This window comes from Otolemur garnettii, unplaced genomic scaffold, assembly GCF_000181295.1.
Source record: "Otolemur garnettii isolate 467f Iridium unplaced genomic scaffold, OtoGar3 scaffold00017, whole genome shotgun sequence".
Lineage (NCBI taxonomy): Eukaryota > Metazoa > Chordata > Mammalia > Primates > Galagidae > Otolemur > Otolemur garnettii.
The window spans coordinates 2379448-2393822 of record NW_003852412.1 but is presented as its reverse complement, the minus strand read 5'-3'; the positions used below and the strand labels follow the sequence as shown (position 1 = coordinate 2393822).

The 14375-nt window shown below is 36.4% G+C and overlaps 1 protein-coding gene across 5 annotated transcripts in view; it reads right to left on the bottom strand.

The window, feature by feature from the left end:
* The window catches only part of ERBIN (erbb2 interacting protein), a 155276-nt gene that overhangs the window by 9695 nt on the left and 131206 nt on the right, over positions 1-14375 (bottom strand). For 3 of the 5 annotated variants that reach the window (XM_003785877.3, XM_023510870.1, XM_023510869.1), the window contains exons 20-22: positions 13841-14024; positions 9559-11107; positions 3481-3624 (exon numbers count right to left, since the gene is read on the bottom strand). In XM_003785877.3, coding sequence (XP_003785925.1) covers positions 3481-3624; positions 9559-11107; positions 13841-14024 — 1877 coding nt within the window. The remainder of the gene's footprint in view (positions 1-3480; positions 3625-9558; positions 11108-13840; positions 14025-14375) is intronic. The other 2 variants (XM_003785876.3, XM_003785878.3) reach the window with 1 other exon arrangement.

Here is a 14375-nt window from a genome sequence, read left to right as displayed (position 1 = left end):
TTTTTTTTTTTTTTTTTAAAGACAAAGTCTCACTCTGCTACTCAGGCTAGAGTGCAGTGGTGTGCAGTGTTATCATTGTAGTTCAATGCAACCTCAAATTCCTGGCTTGAATAATCCTCCTGCCTCAAGCCTCCAGAATAGCTGAGACTATAGGCACATGTGACCACAACCAGCTAATTTTTCTTTTTTTCTTTTGAGACAAAGTCTCTGACCCTGTTGCCCAGGTGAAAGTGCCATGGTGTCAGCCTAGTTTGCATCAACCTCAGACTCTTGGGTTCCAGCAATCCTCCTGTTTCAGCCTCCCAAGTAGTTGGGGCTACAGGTACCTGCCATGACACCCTGCTAATTTTTCTGTTTAATAGAGACAGGGGTCTCACTCTTGCTCAGGTTGGCTAGTTTCAAACTCCTGAGCTCAAGTGATCCTCCTGCCTTGATCTCTCAAAAGTGTAGGATTACAGGCATGAGCCACTCTACCTAGGTGACAAATTCTTTTTTCTTTTTTATTTATAGCAATACCTAGCTTTTTACTACCTTTTATTAATCAAAGAGTCTCACATTTTAGCACCAATCAAAATACAGGGTCTTGTAAATAAAGTTACATTTAGCTATATTTTCCCATTTTCCCCATGTATGGTGACTTCAGGGGTGATTTTGGGGGTACCCTGCACTTCTATTGAGCATTACAAAAAGATTTTTGGTAAAAAAATTAACTGATGTTCTTTTAAATAGCATAGTACCACATAGAATTCCCCCCCCCCAAATTTTAATGAGAAGTATCAATAAACTTATAGTCTTATAAAAGTAATATAGAATCAACTTTGTTATGATATATTACCAGATAAACTTATAAACTTAAGGATTTACATTTTTTGTTGTTGTTGTCGCTGTAGCTGTCATTGTTGTTTGGCAGGCCTGGGCTGGGTTTGAACCCACCAGCCCGGCTGTATGTGGCTAGCTCCCTAAGCTGCTGAGCTACAGGGCTGAGCCAAGGATTTACATTTTAATTTTAGAAACTATATCTGCAACAGATCTACTGCATGCAGTCAGTCGCTAGTTCAGACCATGGCTTAGAATTCCTGAATATGGTTTAACTTTGTGTACATATAAAATGAATACGCCCTTTTTGAGATGAGTTTTTAGAACACGTAATAATCAATTTAACTCACAATTAAAAATGTAAATTCAAATCTGAATGTAAGACTATGCTTATCTACTTTTTAAGATAACAAAGAGTATCAGGAGTAAAAACGTAAAATTCAATGAATTCAAAGGCTCTGAATTTAAGAAAAATAAGTGTAAAATGTTACCATAAAACAATTTGGGAAGAATAATTACTTCAGATGACTATGAATGGCAAAGATTCCCCCTGGAGTTAATAAAAGACACTGGTCTTTACCCCTCAGACTCTATTTAAATGAGGTCTTGAAGTTACTACCTTTTTCTCTTTTTCAAAACGAAAATTTTCAAAATGGCTGCTGCCACTGTAACAGTAAACCATATGGTAGCAGGTGACAGAGGACAGGGTAAAGATATGCCAGCTGTAACCAGAGCAAAGTGAATCCAGGAAACTGCTCCTAGAACATAACAGAGCAAAGCTAGGTATGTACTGAAATGGGAGGAAGGAATGGCTGGGTGCAGTGGTGCATGCCTATAATCCTAGCACTTTGAGAGGACGAGGCAAGTGGATTGCTTGACCTCAGGAGTTTGAGAGCAGCCTGAACATGAGTGGGACCCTGTCTCTACTAAAAACAGAAAAACTAGGGTGGCTCCTGTGACTCAGGGGAGCGGGGCGCCAGCCCCAAGTGCCGGAGGTGGTGGGTTCAAACCCAGCCCTGGCCAAAAACTGCAAAAAAAAGCCCCAAGAAAAACTAGCTGGGTGTTGTGGCAGGCGCCTGTAATCCCAGTTTCTTGGGAGGCTGAGGCAAGAGGATCTCTTCAGTCCACGAGTTTGAGATTGCTGTGAACTATGACACCATGGCCCCTACCCAGTGCAACAGAGTGAGACTCTGTCTCCAAAGGGTAGGAATGGGGGGGGGAGTTACATCCAAGAAAAAAAGCAAAGAACCCAGAAATAAGTAAAGGGTTAATATGTAAAGTCTGGGGAGGGGATAAAATAAGGGTTATGAGGGGGAAAGATCTTCATAGGTCAGAAGGAGAGGGACTGGAGCCTATAATCCTAGCACTTTGGGAGGTTAAGGAGAATGGATTGCTTGAGCTCAAGACTAGCCTCAGACCAGCTTGAGCAAGAGCCAGACCCTATTTCTACTAAAAATAGAAAAACTAGTCAGATGTCCTGGTGGACACCTGTAATCCCAGTTACTCAGGAGATGGAATTGCTCGCTTGAGCCCAAGAGACTGAGGTTGCTGTTAGCTATGATGATGTCAGGGCACTCTACTCAAGGCAACAGAGTGTGAGACTCTGTCTCAAAACAAAACAAAACAAAACAAAAACAAAAAGATAGGTTAGAAGGAGAGGGACTGGAGAAAATACATGCTAAGAGGCTATGCTACCACATCAATGTGTTACAGAGAAAAATTTTGAAACAGAGCCAGGCCAGAGGTTTTTTCCCCTCTTTTTATCCCCTACACTTAACTTTCCTTAAAATAATAAACTTTTATTCTTTACCAGTAAGGACTATAGTAAAATGTGGTTAATAAAGATTTGGTTTAAGGCCCCCCCCCCCAACCCGTCGCCTTTTTGAGATAGGATTTCACTGTTGCCCAGGCTGAAGTACCATGACATGATCCTAACTCCTAGGCTCAAGTAATCTTTCTACTTCAGCCTTCCATGTAGCTGGGACTACAAGGATATGCCAACATGCCTGGCTAATTTTTTTATTTTTGGTGGCATGAGGACTTACTAGCTTGCCCAGGCTGGTCTGGAACTCTTAGCCTGAAATGATCCTCTGCCTCAGCTGCTTGAAGTCCTGGGATTATAGGAATGAGCCACTATGCCAGGCCTTGGTTTGCCTTTTCACTGGTGTTTATTACAATTTCTTCATCCTTACATTTAATTATATTCAGCAAATTATGATTAAATTTAGGCATACATAGTGTTTTTTATTGGCCAATTCTCAATCATTACAGTTAAAATTATTTCTCCCTCTAACAGCTCTGAATTACATATGGCATAAACTTAAAACCTTGAGTTAAAAATAAGCAAACTAAATTTAATATTAAAAGAAAAACCCTCCCAAGAATAATTTACGAAAAAACCTCTCAGCTGCTTATTCCCACTGTTCATCCATTTTTGCATAAATATTTAAGCACTGACTACATTATTAGCTTATAACTAAAGAAACTATAAGAGATAAAGAATACGTCAGGTTTGAAGAAAGTTTTAGAACTAGGCCATGTTAGAACTTATAGGTAATTAAGTTTTCTAGCCTACAGTAAAACTTTTTTTTCTAGAAACGTTAAACATTTAAAATTTGTTTTTTTCTCTATATGCTAAAGTATTGGTCTACTGTAGGTACTCACTCGAAAAATGTGCCCACCAGAACCTCTTCCGTCTGCAACACTCAAGGCAAGACTGCCCTGGCTGCCATGCAGATCCCTAGAGCTGCCATAGTGAAAACTGCTTACAGCAGTAAAATTGGAATTAAAGGACCTTGACAGCATGCTCTGAATAAAGAGGGGACAGATTTAACAGAGATTAGTGTAGCATGCAAAATCCACAAGACATGTTATGTACAGAGACTTATTAAAAGTAACCCCAATACCACACAGAAATATCATGCAACAATGAATTTTCAGAGTCACTGAAAGAAACTGGCACTATTTATCATGTTTATATGACAATATACATATGTACAGATAAATTACATGTAAATATACCCATTCACATGTTTAAGTACCAAAGAAGAATGCAGACATAACTGCTTTTATAAAGGTATTAATTTTATTCCTAACATATATGTCAGAAAATAGGAATTGATGTATACCCATATGTATATGTATCTATACAAAGTAATGCATAGAATGCAAATTAATTTCTCTGAAGATATATTTTACCCATAGCTATTAATTCTAAGTCATATGAATTTCTAGAGAGACTACTTCATTTTATAGGAATTCTATCTTATTAAATAAACTGAAAGTTTAAACATATATACTATAACAAAATATGTTTGAAAAAACTCAGCTCATTTCAAGTTCTAAAAATATTATCTTCCACATTTAGAAAAATCTAGAGAAAAGTTTAACATACACACAGTTTTAGAATTAACATATATATATGTGTGTGTGTGTGTGTGTGTATATATATATTTTCTTTTTTTAAACAGACATGGTTTTATGTTGCCCAGGCTGGTCTTGAACTTCTAAGCTCAAGTAATTCTTGCCTCAGTTTCCTTTTTAAAAACCTCCAGGCTGCTCTACAAATACCAGAAGAAAAAAACTGGAGAATGCATATGTCACAAATTTTCTCTATTCAAATAAATATTAAAGATCACTATATTAAGGGTTAGTGATGGCCTGTGATGCTTAACTGTAAGTTCACATGAATATCTGCCTTTCATTGTTCTACTGGTTTACCCCAGCATCTTTAACCGCTGTTCTTTCATGTGGAATACTTCTAATCACGTCCCTGAGTACTGACGGTCAAACTGGAGAAACTAAATTTTGGGCATGGCTCATTATTAAGAAATACAGAAATGCCATCATAACAAGCATTCCTATATTATTTTATTTAATTATTTTGGCCAGGCTTTTAAACTTCTTCCCCTTTCATTCATGTAACATATGTATCATCCTGGGAACATAACTCAGTATTTTGTGTCTAAATTGCTTTTTTGTAAAATAGGATAATAAAAATACCTCATAGGACTCATGTGAAAACTGAGGAACATTTGTATAGAGCAGTGATCTCAACCTGTGGGTCGCAACCCCTTCGGACTGTATTAAAGGTTCCCCGCATTAGGAAGGTTGAGAACCACTGGTATAGAGAGATAACTGTACAGTGACAGTTCTTGGCACTTCGTAAACACAAAATAAACTTAACTGTTATCGTGACTTTATAGTATCTATATTCTGGTTCAAATTTTATTATCACGTTTTCTCAAAACCCCTAATTCAACCAAGTTGAAGTCCTTGTCTCCATGCTCTTAGCACTCCTTCCTGATATGTTAGTAACTTTTACCTTAGCATATTAATTTTAGTTCAATTTACCAAAAATTTCCCCAGTGTTTGAAAAGTAGCATTCTCCTTAAAAAATAGTCCCATTTTTTTGTGATTACTCTTACATTTATAATCTAGATTTCATCTTCCAAAATGAAAACACTATAGAAATGTATCAGAAAGTTCTAAAATCTTATCACCGACAGTAACTACATTAAATTTTCATTCTCTGAACTATAATTATTTCCTAAACTTCAGAATATTTTTCTGTACTATAATTTTGTTTTCTGAATGAAATGACTAATAATGGTAACTTCTTCTTAAGTTTCTATTTTTGCTAGTAGTTTTAAGTGTATATGTATATATATTTTATATGTATGTGAATATACAGCCCAGTCTCTATTTATATTTTAGTATTATTTTCCTATTAGATAAGTATATATGATTGAAATATTATTCAAGATCATCCTTGATAAATGGATATTGAAAACAAATTTTTATAAGCTAACCAACATACAGACACTATCTTCATTTTTTGAAAAGGTCTTTATCATGACATAAGAAATTTGCTTATATTTAAAAATTAGAGGCCCAGTGGGTAGGGTGCTGGCCATATACACTGAGGCTGGCAGGTTCAAACAGGGCCCGGGCCATATAAACAATGACAACTGCAAAAAGAACAACAACAAAAAATAGCCAGGCATTGTGGCAGGCGCCTGTAGTCCCAGCTACTTAGGAGGCTGAGGCAAGAGAATCACTTAAGCCCAAGAGTTGGAGGTTGCTGTGAGCTGTGATGCCACAGGATCCTACTGAGGGTGAAAGCTTGAGACTCTGTCTCAAAAAAAAAAAAAAATAGAAACTATATTAAAGGAGTGTTTTAATTTAAGACAGAAAACTATTTTACCACCATAATAACCTATTTTACAATAAAGTATTTTAGCATTCTTCATTAAAAAATACTAATTTTAATCAGCTATTTTAAAAATAATTTAAGACACAATGATGAGGATGATGGCTACTTATTTAGCACTTTGTTATAGTTATATGTTAATACTTTTCTAAGTGCTAACAACTCATTTAACTTTTTTGTATGTGTTTTTGAGAGAGTCTCACTTTGTTGATCTTGGAAGAGTGCCGTGGCATCATGGCTCACAGCAACCTCAAACTCTTGGGCTCAAGCTATCCTCTTCCTCAGCCTCCCAAGTAGCTGGGACTAAAAGACCCACCATAAAGCCCAGCTATTTTTAGAGATGGGGTCTCGCTCTTGCTCAGGATGGTCTTGAACCTGTTAGCTCAGGCAATCCACCCACCTCAGCCTCCCAGAGTGCTGGGATTACAGGCGTGAGCCACTGTGCCTGGCCCCATTTAATTTTTTAACAAATCCTAGAGTAAGTTGTTCTTTTCATTGCAGATGAGGTATACCATGAAAATTTAAAGATCATTAAGTAAATTAATTCAGAAAGAAGTTCAAAGCACAGTAAGTATATTCTCTCTTTTTCTCCACATTAACATAATTTAAGTGTACCGCAGAAGTTTAACTATAGGTTTGAATGGGCAACGAGATTTAAAAAAAGGTTCAAAAACACTGAACTAAGTTAGGGAAAGTCTAAGTTATTTATCCAGTTAGCTAACTGTGTAGCAGAGCAAGGATCCTTAGCAGCTGTGTCCAACCTGTCAGCCAGGCCACATGCTGATTTTGTAAAAACTCTTTTTGCTAACTGTGGTGCACAGATACCCAGAAAAGTATTCGCAGACAACTCTCATTCTTCCAATGTGAGGCAAAATAAAAGAAAGGTTGGGCACTCCTGATAGACTCTGCTATCTCTCAACATGCTATATAATAAAGCAACTAAATATTTTTTTTTATTTAAAAGGTCAAAAAGAAGTAACATATTTACTTTCAGATAAATTATTTTAAAATGTGGTTTATCAAACATACAAATCCATTTAAGATAAAACTTATATAAGATCAGGTAAAAGTAAACTCATATGTGAAAATATATATATACACATATATATATATATTTTATTTTATTATTATTATTTTTTTCCTGAAGACAGAGTCTCACTTTATCAGCCTTGGTAGAGTCCCAGGGCATCATAGCTCACAGCAATCTCTAGCTTTTGGGCTCAAGCAATTATCTTGCCTCAGTCTCCCAAGTAGTTGGGACCACAGGCACCCATCAAAATGCCCAGCTATATTTAGAGACAAGGTCTCACTTTGGCTCAGGCTACTCTCAAACCTATAAGCTCAGGCAATCCACCCACCTTGGCCTCCCAGAGTGCTAGGATTACAGGTGTAAGCCACCATGCACGGCCACTTTGAAGAAATTCAAAGTATTTCTTGAAAGTAGGAAACAGAATTTACTTAAGACAGACATGGATAATAAAATACCCAAGAAGGTATACAGCAGAGCTATGAATATTTAATAAAAATACCCAAGAAGGTATATGGCAGAGCAAGAAATGTACTCTGGCATTTGCTAGAAATACTTCCCAATCAATGAGCGGGAATATACCTCAGTATAGTGAACTAGTAGTTTGGGAGGTGGGTATCTTGGCAAGTATGAGAAAGAGCCCCTCTTAATTTCAAAGCACGCTCTATGTATTATTAGAAATGGAAGTGATCCTGTTAGCTAAAAATCTGTGTTTAGACAAAGTCTCCCCTGTTTTTTTCCCTCATAAGCCTTCTCTAGTTTTGTTGAACTAATGTGTACCTCTAAATTACTTAGTGGGCACAACCAAGAAAGTGATGTCACACACTCTCCAAGAAAAGGTACAGCTAATTTTTAAATATGTAAATATTTTATGCAATAAAAAGAAAAAAGCTGAGAAGTACATCAACAATGAGATGGCTGCTACTTGTTTCCCATTTAAAGTCTAGGTCCATCTCTGTCAGATAGAAGGGGGAGAATAGCCATTCAAGAGGTAACCAACACAAAATAACCAAACTTATCTCTTTCTTCAAATCTGCTACTACTCCTGTATGTCCAATAATATAAAAGTTACAGGCATTCCCAACAACCAATTATTCAACACACAAATCTCAAGCTTTATCCCTTTTCCTCAATGACAGGTTACAGTAATCGGCAGTAATCTTGTTAAGTCTATTTCAGAACTGTCTCTTGGATTCTTCCTTGTCTCAACTCTATTGAAGATAGTCCACACTTTGTTTCTTATTTAGATTACTAAATAGCTTCATAATTCAATCTCTTTCACTACAGCTTCTTCCTCCAAAATCTAGTTCCATAACGTTATCAGAAGTGTACTCATACAACTTTGATATGTTAACTCCTCTGCTTAATTTCTAAATTCCTTACAAAAAGCATACAAGTTTACATAGCCTCAACAGTGTATATAAAGTTGAAACAAAATGGATAGATAAGAATGAAATAGGTTTACACTTACAGATGTTTAGCTATTTACAGTTGAAAGGACCCCACTAAAAAGAGGTAATTATTATAGGCTTAGATTTAATGTGAACCCACATAAGGTGCTGATCATATATTTTAGGTATTTATTTCATAAAAATTTTATTTCAGAAACTTCTAAAAATAATGGCTAATTAAAATTATATATGTTCAGCTGTTTAAAAAACACATTTCATATTTAATAAACACAAAAAAGATAATTCTTGGATAAAATCCAGCGAGAGATAGGGAGCTAAATCTTAACATATCTTACACATTTGGGCCACATTATGACTATGGAACTCATATATATTTTACAAGATAAACTAAAAAAAATTTTTAACTCCTATCAAAAGATGAATCTCTATCCATAAAGTAATCTCTACCCACAAATTCAACATAAGCATTAGTTATTTTACCAACTACTGTCAAACTACACTAAAGCCACAGAAATACTCAACTGAGTTGAAAGTCTGAAATTCAGTTTAGAAAAGTCAAGAATAAATGCCATGCCAGAAAGCCATATGTGTCAGTGACAGTGTTAGTTCATATAATATAAACTAGGAAAAAAATCTTAGCTGAAATACATACATTTGCAACATATATACTGTTATTCTGTTAACTATAAATTGCCATTTTCTTATAATGTTTACATAATTAACAATTATTATAGAGAGCAGGGGGGCCAGAAAATGCTAAACAGAAGTAGAAATGTATTATTTCTAGTATGTGTGCACAATTTAAAAGAGATAATACACATAAAATAAAATGAATACATTCTTATTTAGAAACACTGCAAAAAAAAAAAAAAAAAAAGAAGGGAAAGAAGCTAATATTATTATCAACTTTCCTGGCTAAGTTTAAATTTGAAATTCTATTTCTAGTACCAAAGAAAAAACTCCTAGAATGTAAGTAGATAATAATTCAGAGTTACTCATTTTCATTGTTTAAAAAACAACAAAAAAAAGTCAAATACTTTTAAGGAAAATAAGTTTATCAAAAGAAGCATAAAAAACTTATGTTCAATTACCTTTTCTAATTTTTTGGCCTCAATGTGTCGAAGTACTTGTTCTCGCCAATCATGAGGAACTTTACTTTTTCCTGGAGGATCTAATAAAGAATGCTCAGAACCAACCCTTGCATTTGGTCTTTTTGAAGGACTAGTCCGTGAATAATTGAAATCACTGACTGACATAGTTCTCTCTGGTATTTCATTAACAGAGGGTCGAGCACTCTGAGGTCTCGACACATTTGGGCCATCAATACTGTATGTTCGTGCAGAAAGAGGCCTCTGAGATCCTGACATCATTGGAGGAGTTCTTCCCACTGAATGTAACTCTCTATATGATAAGTAATCTCCTTCAGGAATTTGGGCCCGCCTTGTGGAAGTTGGATCACCAAGATTTACAGAGGCTGTAGATGACACACTGCTTTGCCGCTGAATTGTAGTTCGAGTTACAGCAGGAACAAGTCGGTCATTTGGTGAAATGGCCCACATTTCCCCGTGTCTTGCTGGGCCAGATCTCTGATGTAAATGGTATGCACTGTTAGCGCGAACGTTGTTATGGTTAGAAAAATTCATATTGGCAGAATGTTTAGGGTAACTGTGATTTTCTGTGCTCTCTGATCTAGGAAGGCGCGGAGGTGGAAAACTGACATGATCTGTTTGGGGATTCTGTTTAGAGTGCCACAGACTATCTTTGACTGTAGCACTGCTACTATATTGGATATTATACTGGGGAGGACCATATATTTGGGGTGTAGATTGTGGACCACTTGTTGCGGAGCCTCTTATTATATTTGGTTCTTCAGGATTATGATTTGAATCAAACTTGAAAATCGCCTTTGTACTCGAGATTAAATCAGAAGATGAAGAAGAACCAGTAAACACCTGCAAGGGTTGATCATACAACAGTGTGGCAGACTTGCTTCTGACTATGTTTTTTCCATCAATAGCAGATGGGATTTTGACCGCTGTACTTGACTGCTGAACTCCATTATCACTAAGAACATCATAGATTTTTAGCCTTCCGGTCTCCATATTAGTTATGCTATGAGATTTCACAACAGATCCAACTGGACCACTTCTCTCAGGAGAGAGATCTTCAGTGCTTTTGGAAATACCTAAATCAACAGAAGATTCAGTGTCCTGCGGTTCAGTCCTATTAAGAGACTGTGAAGTTTCCTCAGAATGTCCATTTACTTTATTTACAGATTCCAGATTAAGATACTTGTTTCCATTTTCTAAGTGCACATCTTCCCCTTTAGAATTAATGCTTAAAAAGCCTGTTCCAAGGATTATATCCTGGGTCTTTGACCTTTCCACTATCTCTGGTTGAAATGTATTATTAGTTATAAGTTTATTAAGATTCATATTGATGTGATCTAATTTGTGAGATTCATCAGATGTGGCTGTTGATTCAACACCTTTCTCAATTAAAACTAGTTGCTCTTCAATATTCAAATCATATTCCGGTAAATTAAAATCTTTTTTATTGTGAACCTTGAATTTTTCCTCTGTTGAATTATTTAAAATATCTCCATTTTGTAAAAGGCTGTTAAAATTTTCATCTTCTTGCCTAAAATAAAGATAATTTTATGAAAAACATAAAAAATCAAAGTTTTCTTAGTAACAGAAGACATTAATAACCAGTTAAACTGTGTAGGTAGATAAGAAAAGTCAATGGGAATCACAGAAAAAAGGCATTTATTACCAAGATGGAACATACAGTACTATCTTAATAGTCAAGTAATAAATTGGAGACAAAACAATTAAAATTCATAGTTAATAGTGAGATTAATTTTCATCAATATGCTCAATCTAATTTGTCACAAACTAATAGGGGATAAATTATAAATGAAAGTGTGATTATGTATCTTCTGCTGCTGCATCTTTTGTGCACCCAAGAGCAGCACAGTAAGGAGGTGAGCAGAGGGCCAGTAAGCAAAACTTCATCTGTATTTAATAGCCACTGACCATTGCTCACATCACCACCTGAACTTTGCCTCTTGTCAGATCAGCAGTGGCATTAGATTCTCACGGCTCGAACCCTATTGTAAATTGTACATGTGAGGGATCTGGGTTTATGTTCCTTATGAGAGTCTAATGCCTGATGATAAGAGGTACAGCAGTAATGTGCTTAAATCATCCCCAAACCATACCCCTCCATCTGTGGAAAAACTGTCCTCCATGAAACTGGTGTCTGGTGCCAAAAAGATTGGGGATTGCAATGCTAAAAATGAAATGCTTAAATGTGTGTTTCTATATGGAGAAAAAGCTAATAACTTGAATAGCTAAGTAAGAGCATAGGAAACTTTTCTGGGTAATTTTGATGCCTGACTATACTCTAGTCCAGGTGACAGAATGAGACTCTCTCAGTAAATAAATAAATAAATAAAGTATTTTAAGACATTGGGTCATAGCCTTAAATTCAGAGGATATAAATGATTAATTATAATTATAGCTATACATATCTAAACTCATTTTCAGGCATAAAATTCCTTTTAACAATACAAATTTATATGCAAGTTTTACTTAAATGTGCCTGAAATTTAATAACAATTTAACTCTAAATGATAGTTAAAAGTATTTGTGTAGACTGGACATGGTGGCTCACATCTATAATCCTAGCACTCTGTGAAGCCCGGGTAAGACTGCTTGAGCTCAGGAGTTTGATACCAACCTGACCAAGAATGAGACCCTGTCTCTACAAAAACAGAAAAATTAGGGTGGTGCCTATGGCTCAGTGGGTAGGGCACTGGCCACATATACCAAGGGTGGCAGGTTCAAATCCGGCTCCGGCCAAATAGTAACAAAAAAAATAGCTGGCCGTTGTGGCAGACGCCTATAGTCCCAGCTACTCGGGAGGCTGAAACAAGAGAATCGCCTAAGCCCAGGAGCTGGAGATGGCTTTGAGCTGTGTGACGCCACGGCACTCTACTGAGGGTGATAAAGTGAGACACTATCTCTACAAAAAAAAGAAAGAAAGAAAAGAAAAAAAAATTAGCCAGGTGTAGTGGCACGCTCCTGCAGTTCCAGATACTTGAGAGGCTGAAGCAGGAGGATCCCTAAAGCCCAAGAGTTTGAGGTTGCAGTGAGCTATGAAGACACTACTGTTCTCTAGCCAAGGCAACAGACTGCAACTCTGTCTCAAATATTAACAATAATGAAAAATTTTAAATCTATGTAATAAGCTTTTAGTTTAGTAGTAACACAAATCTTTCTCTTAAGCAGACTCTAGCTGACAGACTAACACCAAGGCAGAATGATGGCGTATTCTTGCTTTGGTAACCTTTTTTTTTTTTTTTGAGACAAAGTCTCACTCAATTGCCCTGGGGTTGAGTGCCATGGCATCACTGCTCATAGCAACCTCAAACTCTTGGGTTCAAGTGATCTTCTTATCTCAGCCTCCTGAGTAGCCTGCCACAATGCGTAATTTTTCTGTTTTTGGTAGAAATGGGGCCTTGCTTTGCTTATAGTCTTGAATTCCTGAGCTCAGACGATTCGCCCATCTCAGTCTCCCAGAGGGCTAGGATTACAGGTGTGAACCAACAAATTTACTGAGGGCCTAAATAATAAAATTTGTTTTAAACTTCTGTTAAATTCTGAACCATGGAACTTAATATTATTTACATCTTTCTGAGAGTTTTTCGAAGCCAAATAGACAATACCAGTCAAAAATATTTACAAGAAACCTTCACTGGCATCCCTCCAAAATGATTCTGCATTTCTAACTATAAAAATACCCAGGCTCAGCTAAGGCACCAACCACATACACCTAAGGTGGTGGGTTCGAATCCAGCCCGGGCCCGCCAAACAATAATAATGGCTGCAACCAAAAAATAGCCGGGCGTTGTGGTGGGCACCTGTGGTCCCAGCTACTTGGGAGGCTGAGGCAGGAGACTCGCTTCAGCCTAGGAGTTGGAGGTTGCTGTGAGCAGTGAAGCCATGGCACACTACTGAGGGGGACAGCTTGAGGCTCTGTCTCAAAAAAAAAAAAATACCCGAAACAGGCCATTTATATTGTTACACCTAGAAACATTTATCATTTGTTTTTACCTAGAAATATTATACAAATGTTTGATCTTTCAATCAAGAGACTGAGAACCTATTTTGTTTATTCTTCTCCATTTAAAAAACTTAAAATGTATAAAATTTAGACATGTAATAAAACTGAGAAGATTATATACCGCCTGAACAATTTCCATTAATACATGTATCTATGAAACACTTTCATCTTAGCTATGCATATATTGTTTGCCTATTTCCATTTATTATACAAATAAAAAATGCATAAAATATTCATACAAACCTGATTTTAGAGTTAATATCAATATGAGTTTGTTTCACTGGAGAGCAGAGTGAAGTGTCTTGACTACTATCAGTATTAAGAGAGACTGAATCAGACATCCGAGATGGAGAAGAACAATTGCTGTTATTCTGATTGCTATTATGCGTAACTTCATCTGATAAGGAATCTGTGTCTTTTGTATCATCTGAATGAAAAAGAAAAAATTAAGACCAATGATAAATTCACAAAGAATTGTGTGAAATACTTTACATTGATGAGAAATGACATTAATTTTGTCCTGGTTCCATATATGAGGTAATGAATTACATGGATATGAAGATAACCAGAAGCACCTCTACAAATTCAATCCTAATACATAAAGATTAAATAATTTTTAAATTAGGAGACCATTACATTTTTTCTTTTTCTTTTTTTTTTTTTTGAGACAGAGCCTCAAGCTGTCCCCCTGGGTAGAGTGCCATGGCCTCACAGCTCACAGCAACCTCCACCTCCTGGGCTCAAGCGAGTCTCCTGCCTCAGCCTCCCAAGTAGCTGG